The sequence below is a fragment of the Loxodonta africana genome, chromosome 14 (genome assembly GCF_030014295.1).
Source record: "Loxodonta africana isolate mLoxAfr1 chromosome 14, mLoxAfr1.hap2, whole genome shotgun sequence".
Classification (NCBI taxonomy): Eukaryota; Metazoa; Chordata; class Mammalia; order Proboscidea; family Elephantidae; genus Loxodonta; species Loxodonta africana.
Window position 1 is genome coordinate 45,958,781 of NC_087355.1, and position 16,162 is coordinate 45,974,942.

At 40.6% G+C, this 16,162-nt stretch overlaps 1 protein-coding gene and 1 non-coding gene across 3 annotated transcripts in view; both read right to left on the reverse strand.

Moving 5' to 3' along the window:
* Window positions 1–15,145, reverse strand: part of CFAP418 (cilia and flagella associated protein 418) — a 36,630-nt gene extending 21,485 nt beyond the window's left edge. Inside the window, exons 1-4 of one of the 2 annotated variants that reach the window (XM_003408400.4) lie at window positions 14,887–15,136; window positions 8,163–8,250; window positions 6,534–6,598; window positions 5,918–5,983 (exon numbers count right to left, since the gene is read on the reverse strand). In XM_003408400.4, coding sequence (XP_003408448.1) covers window positions 5,918–5,983; window positions 6,534–6,598; window positions 8,163–8,250; window positions 14,887–15,029 — 362 coding nt within the window. In that variant the 5' untranslated portion in view covers window positions 15,030–15,136. Of the gene's footprint in view, window positions 1–5,917; window positions 5,984–6,533; window positions 6,599–8,162; window positions 8,251–14,886 lie in introns of both variants that reach the window. The other variant, XM_064267916.1, reaches the window with a different exon arrangement.
* A 404-nt stretch (window positions 15,146–15,549) lies between these two features.
* On the reverse strand, window positions 15,550–15,631 carry TRNAS-AGA (transfer RNA serine (anticodon AGA)). The gene has a single exon. It is a non-coding gene; the product is annotated as a tRNA-Ser (tRNA).
* Between the last annotated feature and the right edge of the window lie 531 nt (window positions 15,632–16,162).

A 16,162-nucleotide genomic window follows, 5' to 3' on the forward strand; every position in this document is an offset into this window, starting at 1 on the left:
AAAAATACATATAAGGTTCATATACAACTCCATATTTTCTTTCAAACTGTTAGCAATTTATGAAGTTGTTACATGTGGAAATTTGACACAATTACACATTTAAATTAAGATTTTGAATGTACAAGTCAGGAAATGCAAAATGATGGCTCCCAAAGCTGCCATAACTTGCTTTCTTATGCATATGTAGTTTATTACATGATTGTACAGAGTGTTAACTTTAATGCCTTAATACATATGTGCAATTTGGCTGAATTACTGCTGTTGTGGGAACTATAATTTAGAATTTCCTGACATTTTGTATGTGTAAAATCTCAGCCATAATGTTAAACACAGCTTTTTAATTTAATTTAAAATTTAGTAGTTTATTCAAATCTATTCACACTACCACATTTTCCTACAAACACTGTCCTTTGAGAAAAATAAAATTAACTTGCAGCTAAGAAATCATTCCGCTGCTACGATTCACTCTATTAGATCATAATTAGTACCAGTCTATGAATAATCCATTCTTGCAAGTAGTTTAAAAAATAATTAGCCAAATAATTCGATTTGGCTTGAAAATACCAGGTTGGTCTCAAGCACACCAGTTACTAATGCCACCACACTTCTGGCTACTACTCATCCTTTCTGCCAACTGGGTAGAAGACCCTAAAATCATTCAGTATTACCTTCAAACCAGACCTTTATCCAGAAATCAAACAAACAAAATAAATGGAAAACAGGTAGAATATACTCATTTTCCTTTATGTCCTGGGCATGTAAATCAGTCCTTATTTTCATGGCTTAAATATACTTCCGTTCCATCCCAGAAACCCAGTGCTGTCAAGTCAATACATAAAAAAAGCATGTCTAACATAAAACCATGATTCCAACGAGAGATAAATTGTCAGATCTTTTTCTCTAAACCAAACCAAAACCTACTGCTGTCCAGTTGATTCCAATTCCTAGTGACCCTGTAGGTCAGAGTAGAGCTGCCCCATAGGGTTCCCAAGGAGTGGCTGGTGGATTTGAACTGCTGACCTTTTGGTTAGCAGCTAAATGCTTAACTACTGCACCACAGGGCTCCACTAAAGTGTTCAGGAAATACAAATCTGAAGGTGTCACCAAAAGCTATGTCCTTTTGTCGAGCTAATATACGGAATCTTCACAATTTTAAAGATGTTTATGGTGGGAATACCCAAAATACAGCCCACCACAGTATTTTGCCCAGATACTGTGGTTTTCACTAAAATCATGTCAGATCTACCCAGTGGGGCTGAAGAGTTTTGCTGTCTGGGCAGAGTATGAAAATAACAGGAGCTGCAACAGTGAAAGCAGTAAGGCTCTTCCCTTATATATAATATATATCACACGGCCTTCTGTAAAATGGTATGGTAGAAAGCATAATGAACTAGGAATCAAGTTACACATTAGAGCTCTTACTTTGTGATAATTTGTTATGTGACTTTGGGCTAGACACATTGATCACTGAATTCTGTCAACTATATATTCTAAACTTATCTGTTGTAAAAGATCTCTTTAAAGTGTTAAAACGCAAAGGTGTCACCTTGAAGACAGAGTTGCACCTGACCCAAGCCATGATGTTTTCAATTGCCTCACACGCATATGAAAACTGGACAATGCATAAGTAAGACCGAAGAAGAACTGACACCTTTGAACTATGGTGTTGGCGAAGAATACTGAATATACTCTGGATGCCAAAAGAACGAACAAGTCTGTCCTGGAAGAACTACAGCCAGAGTGCTCCTTAGAAGCAAAGATGGCGAGACTTTGTCTTACATACTTTGGGCATGTTATCAGGAGGGATCAGTCCCTGGAGAAGGACGTCATGCTTGGTAGAGGGTCAATGAAAAAGAGGAAGACCTTCAACAAGATGGACTGACACAGTGGCTGCAACAATAGGCTCAAACATAACAGTGACTGTGAGGATACTGCAGGACCAGTCAGTGTTCCGTTCTGTTGTACACAGGGTCACTATGAGTCAGAACTGACTCGACGGCACCTAAGAACAACAACAACAAACATATTTCAAATGTGACACCTTTTCCCCACAACCACTACCACCACCGACGTCACAGCTGCCGTCACCTTTCCTAGGCCACTGCAATACTGCCTGCCTGGTTTCCCTGTGTCCTTTCCTTTCATGCCCCTCTAACTTCCAATCCATTTTCACACAGCAGCCAAGATGCCTCTTTAAAATAAACACAAATCTGATTCTATTACCCCATCTGGTAAAACAAGGAGCTGTGGTGGCACAATGATTAAGTGCTCAGCTGCTAACCAATTTACCAGTGGTTCTGTGGGAGTAAGCACCTGGTGATCTGCCAGTAAGGACAGCAGTCTAGGAAACCCTGTAAGCAGTTCTACTCTATTCTTTAGGGTAGCTCTGAGTTGGAATTGACTTGACAGCACAAAACAGCATCTGCTAAAAAACAAAACAGAACGCCCAATGGCTTCCCACTGCATTTAGGATACACTTTTCTAAAACCCTTCAGAGGACCAAAGGCCTCTAAATCATCTGTTCCTCAGCCACCTCTCCAGCCCCATCTGGAGCCATTCTTTCTCCTACTTATTCTGCTCCAGCCCACCCAGCTGCTCCCTGCTCCTCCAACACCCCTAGCTCCTTCCCATCTCAGGCGTCTTCCAACATAGTGTTCTCTCTGGCTCCATTGGTCTTCTCCCTTTGCTTGACTCCTACTCATTTTTCGTATCTTAGTTTAATTAAATGTTATTTGCTTAGGGAAGCATTCCAGACTCTTTGTATTAGTTCAGGTACCCATTATCTATGCTTGTTGTATCCTGAACTTTCCCTTCATATCACATATTACATCGAAACTAAATAGTTATTTACGGAATTATCTGTCTAAAGTCTATCTCCTCACTGTGACTGAAAACATGAGGGCAATGAAGTGTCCATCTGTTCACCACAATTTGTTCATTCAATCCCTAGGACCTAGCAAGTGGTTAATGGATATGTGTTTGATGAATTTAACACTGGTCCCTTAATTTCCTCATTTAAAAAATGGTGCTAAAAATTGTTGCTTTATCTGGATCTTGGGTTTTTATCTATGGAACAGATGAACTTATATATATATATATGTAAAGTGATCTGGAAACTATAAAATGCTTCACATATAAAATGTTTTACATGTACACGAATATGGATGTACTTATCTTTCTATGAGTGAGATCTATGAAAAGGGCAGTCAATGACTGCTATCTTTGTGGCGGGCGAAGAAGAAACAACCCGTGAATATAAACACTTACCTATGCATATACATGCAAATGGTATGTGTTTTCTCCTTCTGTAGCCGTGCAGAAGATAGGAATGGGGTTTGATGGATTCTGGCATTCTCAAGGACCAATATTATGTGATAGGACCCTCGAGCTTTAAAATCAGGCCCTTATTTTTCCTACTGAAATTCCATGAGGAACAAGACTCTCCTGTGCTAGATCTAAGTCAAAGTACACACAAGAATATATCGTATATAAGAAAATCTTAAACAGTTACTCTTTGGAACTGAACCAGAATGTATTGTCTTTTTCTGAAAGATCATCTTTAAAATCAGAAGGTACCTGTAAGTAAACCCTGATATATATATCCTGAGATAAAATGGAAAAAAAAAAATAGTAGAATATAGAACTCTTGCCCCTGAGATATAACATAATGAGAAAACTGGATTAATGCATGAGAAAGACACATAAGTAACTATAGTGTAGTGGACCTACAGTGGCCAGCTGCTTTTGCACCGTAGGTAGAACTTTCATGCATTATTTAATTTAATCCTTACAATACCTCCATGAAGGGTGTATCTTTTTTATGGATGAGGAAACTGGGGTTTTAGAAGCTACCATCCGTTTCTGAGGCTTCCTAGCTTGTAAGTGGCACATTCAGGAGCTGAACTGAGGCAGGCTGTCATCAGTGGCCTTCCTCTCAATGCCACAGTTATAATCATTTGCTTCTTTATCTGTTCCTCTGCTGGCCAGTGTTTTATATTTCTTTGGCATCTGGTGCCTAGCCCAGGGCCTAGGGCATGGTGGGCATTTGATGAATATTAAAAAATTGAAAACAAGAAAATTCCAAGGAGGAAAAAAATATGAATCTGAAGTAGATGAATTAAGCTGATAAGACAGTAGGGGACATGCTTTGGGAAGGAGGGTCATTCCAAACAGGGAGTAAATGTGGCAATGCTCAGAGGCAGAAAAATGAAAGTGAAAAGTAGAGGATGATAATGGAAGTTCTAGGGAGAGTGGGCTCACGCTTTAGCTGGAAAGGGAACTGAAGTGACAAGAAGAAGAATAGGATAACAATTTGGCAGAGCACACAATGAGTTCAGAGTTCATGTGAGACAAATGACAACTCTCATTTCCTTCTGAACAGGGTAGGGGTGCTCCAAACAATCTCTAACGCTCTATGTGGTGAGGCTAGAGAAGGACAGAAGATGGAAGTGGGGTGGTAACTGGACACTGCTGCTATAATTCATACATGACCTGACACAGGCTTCGACTAGGAGCTCAACAGCTCTGGGAATGAATGACACAAGTCTAACTGAGCTAACTCAGGTATGGTAACTCTGGAATGATAGCAGCAAACCTATGGTCTTCTCTATAGGCAGTTTGTGTCTCTAATACTTCATATAGGCGGTCTTCAACACATGATGATTCAACTGCCGTCAATTCTTATTTACAGCACTCACGGCAGGCAGCACCCTGTGGATTTATACTAGCTTATTTGTTGCCTGGTATTCCTGGTTTAAGGCTTCCCCAGACTCCCAATTTCACTTTGGTCCTATAGTCCTTCTTTCCAGGCTTCTAAGGATCTAGGCCAGTACCACTATAACTCTCCCAACAATGTCTTTTTAGATCCTTCTTCTATCACGCAATGTAACAGCTACCCTTCCAGAAATGTTATCACCATGCAATCAAATATTTCAGTCATTTCTTCCATAAATATATAAACAGAAAATAAGTGTTTTAGAAATAACTAGACAAAAATATAATAAAGTAACTAACGTAAGTAGGCTTCTGTCAAGAATAGAATCCAAAATAGCAGGACAGTAGAAAGATTTGCTTAAAAGCAATCTGTTTCCCCATATTATGATATGGATGTGCTAGGACTATGGGGCTAATATGGGCTTGGGGTAGGTGGCATCATGACTGTAAGAATGCCCTGACAGAGGTCCTGAGGGGGGAACATGGGCGGAAGAAGGGGTGAAGAGAAAAAGAAAGAAGGGTTTCTGCTTTTGAAATATGTAAATAGGTAAAACCAAGTGTTTATATTTGAGAACTTTTTGGGTGTCGCACACTTGTAGCTTCCCATGCTGACTGGTTTGTCAGTGTGGGTAATGAGTCCTGCAGCTACATAGCCACATTGTTTCACCTGTCTTACCCAGTGGCTTCACTGCCTGGAAGGAAAAATGGAAATGTGGAAGTTTACTCTCTCCGTGTCCTACATAAACTGCGCTGGGACTGGAGTGATCCAGGTACTCTGAGTGGGACTTTAAAAGTCCTCAACACAATAATCGATATACACCCGACATCATAGCTTTAAATAGCTAACCCCTAAGAATAATAATAAGGAATAAGGAAACCCTGGTGGCATCGTGGTTAAGTGCTATGGCTGCTAACCAAAAGGTCGGCAGTTCGAATCTACCAGGCGCTCCTTGGAAACTCTACTGGGCAGTTCTACTCTGTCCTACAGGGTCGCTATGAGCTGGAATCGACTCGATGGCAATGGGTTTGGTTATTGGTTTTTAAGAATAATAAACATATCAATAAAGTGTTCTTAAATTGGCTAATAAGATGCTTCTCATTATAAAACAGATTTATGCCAGGATGACAAGAACTACATTTTAATGACATGGCATCAATTCTGAAAAATCTAATAAGAGAGTAGAATATATTTCTGATATCCTACCTCTGTGAGATATTTGTTCCAATCCCACGTGGAGCAGTACTTCCACCAAGGTACACTGGACTGCAGCTAGATGTGTTCAACAGATGGGAGAAAAGTGAAATTACAACAAAAAGAAATATGAGAAGTTAATTTAGCCTCGTTGACTCTATGTTCTTGTAATCAAACTGTGTATTTTTCCTAGCAAGCCAACTGTTTCAAAGAAGAGGTATTTATCTCACAATCACTGCTTTATTGGATATAACACGTACATTTAGGAACACTCAAGGAGTTAAAATGAGTCACAGAAAAATGTGTTTGCCAAATAATATAAGAGACAAAGTAAATACTGAAGAATATAACAGAACATTAATTCTGAGAAACTGTTCACACTTTTTTTTTTTCGCATGGCAGAAAATTATTTACAATAGCAATAATCTTTCATTCAAGTTCTTTATACACTAAGGGGTCACAGATCACAAAAATACTGAAGATATTACTAGTGCCTTTTCTCTGGAAAGCCAACCAGTGCTTTGTTGTTCAACGTCACTGTTGTCTAAATGGTAAGAAAATCTACTAGACTACGGTTATAGTGTTTGCTCACCAGTGTGTATAATTTACCAAAGCAATCTTAACTTACCTTTTACCAAGGCCTTGAATGGAAGCTTTGACAGATGTGTTACCTGAAGATTTAGACTTTAATTTCTGTTAAAAAAACAAGAAAAGGCCAAAGATAACTTCAGAGAACTGTAACGCGAAAACTAATATTCTTTGTTTTATAATAAGAATATTTTTAAATGGTTTAAATAAAAATCTTGGTGGCATCATTATGTTCCTGAAATAAAAACTATGACCAAAACCTTTTAAAGGCAAAAGGGAAGTAGAATTCCCTGAGGAATTTTCAAATTACTTTGCTAACTTTTAGTCTAGGATATTGATATACTGCCATTATTAGCCCGCACAGATTTAGAGTCCTTTTATAACTCTTCAGTTAATACTGGGATTTAATATGAAGGACCTGCTGTTTAAAACTTCATCCTGGAAAAATTCAATTGAGGAAGAAAAAAAAAAAAAATCAGACTCATTTTAAAGGCTGTGAATGGCACTCATCTGAACTAAAAATAAGCTAACAGAACTCCTGGGTAACTTCAAAAATATTAACCTTGATCAAATGGAATGGTATCAGCCAACAGACGTTCAAGGAAAATGTAGAGCTATTTAGTCACAACTATACAGTAGTACCTATATGGTTGCATAACATCATCATCATTAGCAAGCATTTATTAAGTGTTAGCCGATATATGGTACCAAACAACATAAACTAACCACACACTAAGACCACCGCCAAGAAGAGGAAGTAAGACGAAGAAAAGGCAATTTAAACTATGCAGGGACATGTCTTCATTTTACCTAGTGGGTTAGAAAATTTAATGGAGGTAAAAATATTTGATTTTATGATTTCTCTTCACTATTTTATTTCATGTCAAAGAGAACTGGAATACTTTTGGGTGCATGTCTGAGAAATAATAATGTGCATGATTCTCTCCTTGTTTTGGGGAACACGTTTCATGTACCACATTCTTCCTTACATCCAGGCTCAGGTTTATGGCTCTAAGCAGGCACACTGTGACATTTGTCGTTCATTCCTGGGCTTTCTTGGATGGGTCTAAGAGCAAGAGGGTGTGGGGAACAGTACTCTCAGGAACATAATACGGCCTCTGAGGAATCAACTCAATGGCAACTAACAACAAGGACAATGTGGGCATGGACCAGCCATCCACAGACATCTTTTTTTCCTCACCCAATACAGAAAAGTAGTGGGCTGTAAATACGTAAGTGGCTGTCATATTATTTTCTGAACTTATCATAAAGCTCAAATATACACAGACATTTTAAAAATTAAAAAAATGACGATTTAATCACTGGTTCATGGGATAAAAGTGACACGAGATCAGGAAATTTTTCAGAAAAGTATTCTTAGAGCTGACAAATACAAGCGAGTAACTTGATCCGTGAGTTGACTCTTGCTCTGATACCTTTTCTAATTTCTCATTCTTGCTGAGAAATGAACAGTAAAACACATATCCAGAGTTCCTAGTATTTTAGTTTTTCTACCACTCTAAGTGGAATAATTTATTTAAATAATTATATTTCTCAGAATTCAGAGGGCTACAGATAGCTACTTGTGCCTTCTTTAAGTTTTCAGACTATTCTAAATACACCTGGGAACAATGCAAGAATTATTGCACATTTATAACACTTGACTTACAAAAGGTTTTTTGTCAAAGTTAGGCTCTTCAAATATTTCATTAATAAGACTGTCAAGATCCTCTGCTTTTTTAAATGTGTCTGTCAATCTGAAAAAGAAAACACACCTAAAGCTGAAGAACAGATAAAGCAACCAGTATCAAAAGTTTTGTTTAAATAACGTCCATTATTAGAGTTGATAATGGAAGAATAAACATGATATTAATTTTTTTTCCCTGCTAAGGACAGCCTAAGATTGTTGAGACAAAGACATAGCTATGTCACATATGTACTTCACTATCACTACACTTATAACACTTCAAGCTAAACATTACATTCAAGAGAAAGCTGAGAATGTACTTTTCCAAATTACATCAACCACTTAGAGGATGCAAAATACTTACAATTTTAAGTAGAACCCAATATTATAAACAAAATATAATTTTAACCAGTCTTTCTCATTTTTTTTTCCTACAGGTTCCATTATAAGCAAACTAACCGTATCCCTTTACTAAAAAAAAAAAAAAACCGTATCCCTTTACTAGAGGAGCAAAAGTTATGTAATTATATAACCCGTACCAAAAAAAAAAAAAAAAAAAAAAAGCCATTTGTTTGACCAAATATCTTAACTACCTCTTTATCTTCTGCAGGTAAAGCACACAAACTGCTACTGCAGAACAGAACTTCTATGTAATAGCTAACATTTATCCAACACTTACTATATGTCAGGCACTGTCTTACGGCTTTACATGGGATATACAGGGAGAGCCGGAACTCGACAGGACTGCCTTGTTTTCCCGGGCCTCACAAAATTTTCCACCTTTGACACAGTGGAGTCTTACCACTTTTTTATCACTCGTTTTAGTGGAAAATATTTTAGTTTTCCTTCTCTGACAGGTTTTCGCCTTACACAGGTTCTGGCTTTTGCAGGCTTTACTGTAGTTCTCTAGATGAATAAACAGACACTGAGAGATTCAGGAACTTGCCCTAGGTCATATACATAGTGGGCAGAGAGGCTTGGAATCTAGGGCAGTCCATACACCTATCTGGCACTAAACAAACTCTCTCTAGAGTTTAATATGTTGCAGATGCTGTACCTCAACTTCATAGGACCATTACATTATTTGTTTTAGTAGAAGATAGAAACTCTCAAATTTTAGAAATGTATTTACTCTTTGAAAATTTCTGAACATCAGGAATTTAACATTTTTTGTTGCTGTTATTGCTTGGAGTAAAACAATTAACCTGGAGCAAGGAAATCCAGAGACTGTTGCCTAATACTGAATTGCTTATTTGATCTCTCTCCAGGACTCTGCCTCTTTAGTTGTTCCCTAACTTGTATCTTTAATATCTTTCACTCTATACTGGCTTCTTCTCTTGGCTTACAGGTAGGCTCAAGTCTTTCTTCTTCAAAAAAACATTCCAAAAAACTCTTCTGTTGAAGCTGCCACTCTCTCTCACTCACTCAATACTAAAGAGTAGTCTATATCCATTATTTCTACTTTCTTATAAGTAGATAGGAGCCCTGGTGGTGCAGTGGTTAAGAGATTGGCTGCTAACCAAAAGGTTAGCAGTTCGAATCCACCAGAAGCTCCCTGGAAACCCTATGGGGCCATTCTACTTTGTTTTATAGGGTCAATATGAGTTGGAATCAACTCAACAGCCATAGATTTGGATTTGGTTTGTAAGTAGATTGGATTTAGCATCAAATGGTGACCTAGATAAAGGATTCTCAACCTTGGGAACTATAGACATTTTGGGCCAGATAATTCTTTGGTTGGGGGTAGGAGGAGGGGGAGGCTATACTGTGCATTGTAGGATGCTTTGTAACAATTCAGGCCTCTGCCCACTGGCTACGGAGCCCTGGTGGCACTATGGTTAAGTGCTCATGGTTTGAACCCACCAGCTGCTCCTTGGGAGAAAAGACTTGGTGATCTGCTCCTGTAAAGATTACAGACAAGGAAACCCCATGCGGCAGTTTTACTCTGTCATATAGGGTAACTATGAGTCAGAATCAACTCAGCGGCACAAAACAACAGCAAACCACTGGATGCCAGTATCACTCCTTCCCCAGATGGGACAATTAAAAATGTCTCTGGACATTACCAGGTATCCCTGGATGGTAAAATCATGACTGGCTGAGAACCACTGACCTAGTTTATTTAGCCTTTCCAAGCCTCAGATATATTATCTGTAAAAATGAGATCTACATGACTATTTTAAACTCCTTCTAGGTATAAAATGCTATCTCCGACCTCTACGTAATTAGTTTCACTATACATATATATATTACTGGAAACCCTGGTGGCATAGTGGTTAAGTGCAACGGTTGCTAATCAAAAGGCTGACAGTTTGAATCTGCCAGGCGCTCCCTGGAAACTCTACAGGGCAGTTCCACTCTGTCCTATAGGGTTGCTATACTCTCTGGGGTCTCCTCTCTCATGCAATTTCACAACTTCAAGAATCAGATACATTCAAACTTTACCAACCTCATCAGTACTGTCAGGCACCCGAACCATCACCTTACATAATATTCTGGTTTGTTACTAGATCATATGACTTCGGGATGTCTACACTTACTTAGGAGCCTTGGTGGCATAGTGGTTAAGAACGTGGCTGCTAATCAAAAGGTTAGCAGTTCAAATCCACCAGCTGCTCCCTGGCAACTCTACGGGGCAGTTCTACTCTGTCCTATAGGGTTGCTATGCTACTCTGTCCTATAGGGTTGCTATGAGTCGGAAGTGACTCGACAGCACCAAACAACAATAACACCACTTAATTAAGGAGCCCTGGTGGCACAGTGGCTAAGTGCTGGGCTGCTAATTGGAAGGTCAGTGATTTGAACCCATGAGCTGCTCCAGGGGAAAAAAGACCTGGTGATCTGCTCCTGTAAAATTATAGTCCAGGAAACCCTGTGGGGGCAGTTCTATTCTGTCACATGGGGCCACTATGACTCAGCTCAACAGAAACTAACACCACACTTACTTGCGACATGCTATACCCAACCAAACCCACTGCCGTCGAGTCGATTCCAACTCATAGAGACCCTACAGGGCAGAGTAGAACTGCCCCACAGAGTTTCCAAGGAGCGCCTGGCGGATCTGAACTGCCGACCTCTTGGTTAGCAGCCGTAGCACTTAACCACTATGCCACCAGGGTTTCCGTGACTTGCTGTAGTAATGAATAATTAGAAAAAGAGTGCCAGCATTTTGTTCATAACTCATAGTTTGTTTTTTTGATGCTATAATAATCTTAATCAAATGTTAAGCTTTCATTGGTTTCCTCCCTAACTCTGCTTCTTATTGTAATCTTGATTCAAGATGCAGTTTTTGCTGAAAATAAAAAGTATATTCAAAATAAAATCTAAACACTTAAACTTACAATTAAATACGAGAGGTATATATAAAAGTTTTGGAACCAGATAGCTGGTTTTAAATCTAATTTTACCATGCCTTGGTGGATTTGGCAGTGTAACTTTGGGCAAGTACCTATATTTTTCTAAGCCTCAATTTTGTCAGTGAAATGGGGATAATAACATTATGCACCTCATGGGGTTGTAGTGACTAAATAAAGTAATACATGTAACGTACTTAGCACACAGAAAGGACTCAATAATGTTGGTGATTATTATTATAGCTATTATCTTGGAGGTTATGATATTATCTTTAAATATTCCCATCTGTATCATCCTGAACCACTTTATACCTATTACAGTACCACTCAACCCGCATCAGTCTCTCTTCTTTTCTGTAACTAATCACATATTTTTCTTTATCATTTTGAACACTTCAACAAATTTCATGTGTTTTGACCAGTTATGTTAGCAGTTGTTCCTGGTATCCAGATGTAGTGCATTTATTTTATTATTTGCAGAACTATCATTTTAAGAGCCAATTTCAGTATTTTAACTCTTTTAAGGAAAAGACAGAGGATACTGCTATACAATTGCCATAAATTGGTTCCTAGCTTTTAAACATCAATTGTGGCCCATGGCAAAATTTTGATGTTTGACATTAAATACCAGGTAGAGATCATATTTGGTACTGGGTTTAGGGCCTTTGTTGCTATTTTTTGCATAATTTATCTTTACAACTACATTGCCAGATGACAAACATGAAGTTTTAACACATGAATGACAATAGTACTGGTTGGCTACAGCTTTTATAAATGTATTACTGAAAAATATGATACACTAAATAGTGGGAAGGTGTTATAGTTTGACTTGTGTCCCCTCAAAATATGTACCTGTGGATGTGATAATGTCTGGAAATAGGGGTTTCTTCTGTTATGTTAATGAGCCCATTACCAGAGTAGGGTGGATCCTAAACCTAATCACTTCTGAGTTACAAAAACAGCAGAATAGACACATATACACACAGGGGGAAGACAGATGCCATGCCATGTGAGGAACTATCTATAAGCAAAGGAATGCCAAAGATTGCTGGCACACACCAGAAACTATGAGAAAGGCCCACAGAAATAGAGAAGGAGGAGACCCTGATTTGGACTTTTAGCCTCCAAAGTTGTGAGAAAATAAATTTCTGTTCTTCAAAGCTAGCCACTTGTGGTATTTCTGTCATGGCAGCAGTAAGTGACTACGACAAATGAGGTGTTAGAAGTACTATAGATGGATTTCAGTCGTGCAATAACAGCCTACAGAGAGAAGCATTAAAAGACCCATGCTTGGAGAGGACCCACCCTTGGAGAGCCTTGGAGAGCAGCCCTTTCCATTTTCAGCAGCCTGCTCCAAGACATCCTACCCTCCGCATGCCAGTTTTCCTAAAATGAACAGGCTCTGGAAAGCTCTCTAGCCTCTAAACACAAGTAAAAGACTACAAATAATCTCAAGGTAACATCCCTGTGGGACAGGGATGGTGGATATGCTGGAAATGGGTACGGAAGGGCTTCCAGCATGTAAGATAATAATATACACGTTAATGAAAGTGATATTTTCATAAACATTCAGGAAATGAGCTTTAGCCCATTTAAAGTAGTCATTTTAGTTGGCTCTAATTTATTTTTTTAAAAATACTGCCTAGCATTCAACTACTTTTTAGAACTTCTATTTCTGAGCTCCTTTTATCTTCTGAGGGCGAGTTTTTATAAACAGACAAATGTCATCGGAGGTAAGTCTGGTGAATAGGGTAGCAGTGGAGTTGGGTAACACGTCTGGGAAAACACACCTCCCACGGATTCGGCCATAAATTAACAAGACTGACTTTCTTGGGTGGTTCCTAAGCTGCCTCTGTGTACAGTCTGCCCTCTGTATCTGAGGGTTCCACACCTATGGGCTCAAGTACCCTCGGATCAAAAATATCTGGGGAAAAAAAAGTTATGTTATTGCTTGTGTATACTACGTAGTTAAGCCTATGATGGTTGGGTCTGTACTGAACATTCACAGGCTTTTTTTCTTATTATTCCCTAATACAGTATAACAACTATTTACATAGTATTTACATTAACCAAAAGACCACACCCATTGCCATTCAGTGAATTCTGACTCACAACGACCCTATAGGACAGAGTAGAACTGCCCCATAGAGTCTCCAAGGAGCATATGGTGGATTAGAACTGCCAACCTTTTGGTTAGCAGCTGTAGCTCCTAACCACTATGCCACCAGGGTTTCCTGTATTACATTAGGTATTGTAAGTAATCTAGAGATGATTTAAAGTATACACGATGTGCATATGCCATTTTATATAAAGGACTTAAGCATCCGTGGATTTTGGAATGGGGGGGGTGTGTCCTGGAAGAAATTCCCCACGGATATCTGAGGGGCGACTGTAATTCCACAAGTGTTTCCAAAATGTTTTTAGGCAAGAAGCAATTTTCAAAAGATTCTAGCAAGACTTGTTGCAGAGCCTTCCAAGTCATCATTCTGAAGGGCAATACTCAATGTAAAAATTTTGTTTCCTTCGGGGGGCAGGGGGATAAGGGGAAGGTGAGAGACCTATTATGATTACATAGTGTAATAATTTTGAAACATAGTTTTTGGGATCAGAAACCAAGACTTAAAAAAAGTTCCCAAATTTTGATTTAGATGCCTGGGATCCTCTAGGATCTCCCTGGGACCCTTACCTGAATGCCTCAGGGGAGAACGAAGGTGGTTGGACTAATACAATGATCACAACATCTAACCCTTTTATCATCAATCTAATTTCACCAGCTTCCTGATCTAAACAAACAAATATCGGCAATGGCGTCACAGAATCGAACAGAATCATTTTCTTCCTTAACAAATGGCCCAAGGGTTACTCGGCCTGGGGAAGGGGGTCAGAGGCAATAGGATGAGGGTCTCTGCGAGGGCACCTCCCAAAAGGCGATGAGAACCGCTCAAACACCCTGAGGAAAATCTGGCGCTGGTCAGTGCACCCCTCTCGGAGCTGAGGAGAGGGGCGCCTACGCTGGACCCCCTGATTACGACCCACTGTCAGGCGGAGACCGGGTGAAAGAAACTAGACGAGAGCCGCGGGCTCTGAGAGGGGGGCACCCGCGGGCCAGCTCGCCCGGGTGTGCAGGGGGCGGGGTCTGGGCGAAGCAAGGAGATGCCAGAAACCCCGAGGATTGGGCGTTGGAGATGTGTGCTACCCTGGGGGTTGGGGGACTGAGGGTCCAAGCCCTATTCGAGAGGGAGCCGGAGATCGCGGGTGGGGGCACGTTTCTTTTGGGTCAGGCGGCGGAGGGGCGGCTTTGGGGCCTGGAGCAGGCTTTACCAGAACAGCCCACCCCTCCCGCCCGTTAGAACCTGAGATTCTCTTTCGCGTCGGCGCGGCTCCGGTCGCTGCTCTGGGTGCCTCTGGGCTGCTCGACCATGCCCAGTCTCAGTGGGTCGGGTCTGCAAAACTTGGACTCGACCTCATCCAAGAGCTCGTCCAGATCCTTCGCCATCTTGAATCGCCAAGTCTCCCTCCAGCTCCCCTAGCCGCAGCGCCGGATGGTTTCTAGGGGCAACGTGAGGCCCTGCCGCGCGCCCTCTCCCTCGCCCGCTGCGAGCTTCGCGCATGCGCACGTCGCCTTGCTGGACGCCCGGAGGCGCCGACTGGGCCCGGGCGCTAACGCCGCAGCTGCGCTTACGGACGCGGGGGTCCGCGAGCCCTCGGCAGCGCCTGCTCCCCGTGAGCCCGTAGGTCGGAACTGTCTGTTCCTGTGTGACCTCGAGATGCTTTGCTTGTCTTTGTCCTTGTTCCTGCTTGTCGCGTGTTACTGTCATATCTCCCTCTCCTGGGTCTAAGTCGTAAGCACAATCACACGATTGCCAATTTCCTCGTCTACTCCTCCTCCGGCCCTCTCGGCGTCCCCTTTGTGTTTCAGCCATTCATTAATTCCTTAAATAATCTGCAGAAAAGCGGGGAAGAGCTCTCTGAAACAAAAACAAATGCCAATGTCGTGTATCAAAACTTCACATTCCCGTAGTCGGCAGGATTCGAACCTGCGCGGGGAGACCCCAATGGATTTCTAGTCCATCGCCTTAACCACTCGGCCACGACTACTTCTGCTAGCAATTTTGGCAGTGACAGTCTATGTACACTCTACGTAAGTAAGTTTGGAGTCTGGAGAAAATTAGTATAAAGCTGTTCTGTTTGATAATAGCAAATCTGAATTTTATAGCTGTAATAGTTTTTTTTTTTTAATAGTTTTAGCTGTTGAGGACACAGTGCATATCCCGTTCAATCTTTTCTTTTTCAGCAGAGAAAACGAAGTTCCAGTCACATTTCCAAACTTAAAAAACCGGTGAGAAAGGAAGGAAAACTCCGATACTACTTTACACCCACTTGCACACTGACGAAATCAGGGAACCGGGAACCCTGAGGCTACCGACAAGCCTCTGAGTCTTCTCGCGTGACTCCCAGCTCCACCCCTCCGTTCTCTTTGGCAAACAGCTCCCAGGACTCCCTTTCACCCACGAGGGACTAAATTACTAATACCTACCTATTTAAATTCACTATTTTTATGTAGGGCCAGACAGTCCGACCATGCCGTAAAGGCACTACTTTGGAAAGTACAAATGAAAGTTATTGTCA